Source organism: Hyposmocoma kahamanoa, unplaced genomic scaffold (genome assembly GCF_003589595.1).
Source record: "Hyposmocoma kahamanoa isolate Upper Pololo Valley unplaced genomic scaffold, ASM358959v1 122, whole genome shotgun sequence".
NCBI lineage: Eukaryota > Metazoa > Arthropoda > Insecta > Lepidoptera > Cosmopterigidae > Hyposmocoma > Hyposmocoma kahamanoa.
Genome location: NW_020653424.1, coordinates 2,321,349 through 2,326,271, shown reverse-complemented (window position 1 = coordinate 2,326,271; position 4,923 = coordinate 2,321,349). Strand labels below are relative to the sequence as shown.

The 4,923-nt window shown below is 34.6% G+C and overlaps 1 protein-coding gene across 1 annotated transcript; it reads right to left on the bottom strand.

The window, feature by feature from the left end:
• Positions 1 to 220: 220 nt before the first annotated feature.
• Positions 221 to 4,456, bottom strand: LOC113240207 (zingipain-2-like). The gene is made up of 6 exons (XM_026477458.1): positions 4,190 to 4,456; positions 3,728 to 3,934; positions 3,388 to 3,511; positions 2,727 to 2,908; positions 2,091 to 2,192; positions 221 to 448 (listed from the first exon to the last, which is right to left on the bottom strand). The coding sequence occupies exons 1-6, from the start codon at positions 4,413 to 4,415 to the stop codon at positions 312 to 314; spliced, it is 978 nt and encodes a 325-aa protein (XP_026333243.1). The 5' UTR covers positions 4,416 to 4,456; the 3' UTR covers positions 221 to 311.
• Between the last annotated feature and the right edge of the window lie 467 nt (positions 4,457 to 4,923).

Sequence of the window (4,923 nt, the reverse complement as noted above, 5' to 3'; positions counted from 1 at the left end):
TTATTCGAAAGAGGGTACTTCAGTGGTGGTCCCATTTAAATTTGAAGAAAATATTCCACCTGTAAAGGTGGCAAACTAGGGGATGAATGAATTTTGATGTAGGTTTTTTAAATTTATTTTTAAACATGACCTGTAATAAGACTTGAACGAGATATTACAAGTTGAATCATAGAAATGTCAAATATGAACACGATATTTTTATTTTCAAACGTTTATTTACACAAGAATCAAAAAATTGTAAAAGTTGCACCTTGTATAACATGATACATAACTGACAAACCGACGATTGTAAGATATAATTGGGGTAATGCTTATCCAACAATAGCAGAGCAGAGTTGACAGTCCAAAATGCCACACAAATCTTTTCCGCGCTCAACGCGGAAGTAACCGTCCTCACCGAAATTTGTTCCCCAAGAGTTCTTGAATCTCCAAAATTTTGTGTTGCCCTCTGAATAAAAAAAAAATTTCTTAGTACAAAATGTAATTACTTGCTTTAGTAATAAACAATGGTCTGAAAAAAGTGTTCCACGTATAAAAGATATAGCTACAAGGAGCGACATGGAGCGACTCGAATTCCGGATTTCCAGAAATGGTTTTACTGCATCGTAATACCAAACTACTGACCTAGAAAGTTGAACTTACTGATAATGTAGATAACTGACCTTTTACCAAAGCAGAGAATAAAAAAGCAATGAGAATGGTAACTCTCCGCCCCTCCCTAGCTATAAATACCCCGCATATTGACGGTCACATTGACGGATCGGACAAGACTGTCAATTATCTACTGCATTTTTTTACATGGCACCATTAGAATTACTTTAAAATCCAAGTTCGACTTCTTAGGTCACTAGTTTGTCCAACGATATAATAAAACCATTTCCGGAAATCTGGATTTCGAAGAAGTAATTAATGAATATTTGGAGGTTTTAATAGTTAGTGGAATACCTTTTACGACCATTGGTAATAAACAAAACATGAATTTTAAATTTCTGAGCTTTAAGTGGTTCGGTGACATTAATAAGCATCATTCATGACATGAATATAATCCAAAGGCAAATTATTCAAATTTGTCCAAACAAATTGTGTAAAATTTACATTACCCAATGTTAGAGAGACTGTTACAAACACTGTAATTAGAAACGAAAAATTGTATCTTGTGGATACAGTTTTATTTCTAGGTATAACGTTAGATGCTAAATTGCAATGGGGTCCACATATAAGTAAGTTATTAAAACGGCTCAGCTCTGCAGTGTACGCGATTAAAAAAATACGGAAACTTTCAGACGTCGAAACCGCTAGATTGGTATACTTTAGCTACTTTCACAGTCAAATGACACAAGGCATTTTACTTTGGGGTAATGCCGCCGATATCAAAAGAATCTTTGTCCTGCAGAAACTTGCGGTATGGCAATTTACAATCTGGGCCCCAGAGTATCTTTGAGATCTCTCAAAGATACTTATCTAAGTTCAAGGAAATTAATATTCTTGCACTAGCGTCGCAGTACATCTATGAAAATGTAATTTATGTTAAGAGGAATATAGTAATCTCTTTATGAAAAATAGTGACAGACATGATAATAACAATACGAGGAACAAAGATAAACTAGCTGTTCGTGATAGTCGTCTTCACATAGTCAAAAAATCAGTTAAGGGGCAATGTATACGTTTCTGCAACAAGATTCCGGTTGATATACGAAATTTGCCATTCACGAGGTTTAAAACTATAGCGAAACAAAAACTTTATACTAAAGGTTCTTATTCAACTTCTGCGTACTTGGATGACAAAAATCTCGATCTCTGATGTTTGAAAGCAATAAAAAATATATTGTAAATGTTGACTGCGTACAAATGTTATTTACAAAAAGCAACCCCTAGAGTTTCTTGCTCATCCTTCTCAGGGGAATCTGCCTTACGAATGAGCGGTAGAGTTTAACCAATGTGACGATTTCAAGTGTAATAATGCTTACTGAAATAAAGATTATTTTGAATTTAATTTTTTTTCGATTTTGTACAAGTGTTGTATTTAGTTATTGCTGAAGTAACTGTAGTCTTTTAACTGGAATTTAAGTTCTATAGTAGTACGAACTCACCAACGCCATAGCCCACCAAAAGCACGCCGTGTTTGCATTTCGTCATCCTACATTTATTCATGATACCACTACGGTATGGGTGCAAATCAGTAGAATCCATGGCTGAAATTGTTAAACAAACTGTTAAAGAAATTATAATATGACTTTGTATATAAACACTAAAGAGAAATGCAAAGATGGTGATATAGCGCACAGTGCAGAACTGTAGACATCGCTGTATCGACAATGTCATTGCAATTACAGACCTACCATTTAGCGGGGTGGGTTTCTTAGGTAGCTGCTCGGTGCGGGAGGCATGGCAGTTTACGTACCAGTTAAGACGCGCTTCACACGGGATAATTTCAACAAGATATCTCTGACGATTTTCAATAGCAAGTTGATTGAAAATGTACAATTGTAATAATAATTGTTACGGAAACTGTCACTCCTCCCGCACTGCGCAGCTGCTTGAGGAACCGACTCTGTTACAAAATGGCTCAAAGAGGGGATTATTCCCCCTTCTGGTGTCGCCGTTGTCAGGTGAAACATATCTTTGATATGCACTTTAATTTGAATGTTCTGCAGCAATATCTCACTCACCATTTAACTACCTCATAAAAAATATTAAAGCTGACATTTCGTTCTTACTTTACATACCTACGGCAATTGGACCTTGATTGTAAAGCATTTTGACCAAATCATCTTCATTTTTGGGATCGTAAGTAACGCAATCAGTCACTTTAACTTGTACTTTACTGGCATTGAATAAGCAATCACCCTCGGAGCCTCTGTATGGGTAATCATTTAGACTCATCTGTCCACCAACTCTTATTATTTCCCTGAAATGGAATGTTGTTTTTCCAATCAAAGCGAGATAATGTTGAAACACCTGTACTATGCAAAAAACTACTTGCATCCAAATATTAGAATAATACGAACACTTTGTTTAAACTCAACAAAGACACTCAGATACGAACCGAATCAAAAAAGTTCGTTTTTTAAAACAGAAATCTCTCATGTAATTCCAATTGAAAATAAGCGTTAAAATGTATATAGGCGATTGCATCGATGCAATCGCTTATAAATCACAAGTGAAATTTTTAGTTTTGTTTTTAATATACATTTTATTTTTCAAAAACAGACAACGAACACATTGCATCCCCTAAATAAAGAAATTTAAAAAATAAACCACATAATGTAAAAACAAATTACTTGCGTATTAAAAATTTATATATATATATCAATATCATGGACTTTTCTAAAACATATTTGTAAGTTCGTTGCTTCTTCACAAGTTATGTCACAAATAACTACTTACTCTATAGCCTTTACCATATCACCTCCATGGCAGCCATGATTTGTGCGATCACAGTCTACTATTTGCTGCTCTGATAGATTCACCAGTTTACCGTATTTCTTTGCATACTGACTCTCTATATTACCTAAACAAAAATATGATTGGGTACTTACATGTCGTTGTTTGAAAAGATAATATAATTATATATAATACTATGTATATAGCAGACTAAAGAAAAAAGAGAGATGTGTACAGCACGTATTAAGAAGCACACAGAATTGGAATATTAAGGCGCCAAAACGAAAGCATTTTTCACCTCAATAAGAAGCTCAGAGTCTGTTAACTGATGATTTTGTTTTACCTGTAACAGTGAAGGCATAACAATCTCCACACCATTGGTCCTTGACAGAAGTGACAGCGGAACCTTGCAGTTGCCAGTCATATGCTTCCGGCGGGTTTACCGCTGGCGCTCCGCGACTCGTGCAATTTGTGTAGCTGCTCATACGAAGTAAGCCGTCTCGTACCTTTCCTAACTCTTCTCTGGTCAAGTCTGAGTGTTGATGAACACCTAAAAAAAGTGTAAAAAGAAAATAGTGACATTGTGCAGCTGTTCCTTATATTAAATATATGATTTGGATCAGTCTTTGATATACCATAACCATTATACAATTATGTTGGAAACAGATTACAGAATTTTGCTAATAAAACTAATTTAAAAACATCAACTCGTTAACGATAAATATGTCGAAATCATTGCACAAAATATATCTTGTACCCAACGCTTAATGTATTTATTGACTGAGAGTGAATTAAAATGACTTACCAAATTTAGCATTCAATTGCTCCATATTCATCTTGTTATACATCTGTAGTGACTCTTTAAACACTTCGAATTTTCTCGCCTTTACATCTCCATTTGCATATTCTTTTCCGTATTCCTCGATAAAGTCCTGAAAATATTCTTCAGCTTTTTCTAAATCATACTGAAACTCTGGTATGGCTTTAACCGCTACAATAGCAAATAGTAATATAAAATTAAATGTGACCATGTTGGAATTTACTTGGTGTTATTTAGTAAGAGTACTCCAGGGAGCGCTTTATATACTCAAATGTTTGTTGTATTTACGGGTCGTTTTGTTCAAATGCCTATTAAAATGTACTTAATTACCTAGTTAATATTATTGTAAAATAAAAATGCAAATTTCAAAAATTATGGTGTTCTTTTAAATATTAGCAAAGGACATGTCAGTGATAATAACTCCAAAACAGATTTTTAAATTTATTAACGACATTACGTGACTATATTATTTTAAGTGAAATTACCCAATATACATCTTAGCAACTACGAAATTCCAGACTTCAGGGATTAGAAACCACTACGCCTCTCCAATTTCTGTAAAGTGTTGAGTGACTCCATTAATCCCATCGATGTCAGAAAGTCCTAGTGAAGGCTTAGGGAAATTTGATGTGGCACCTGTATTGTTTATTTATTAGATACAGATGGTCATAAGGTCCATTGAAAACCAGCGGCACGGCCCATTCTCGGCTATGGCTTTA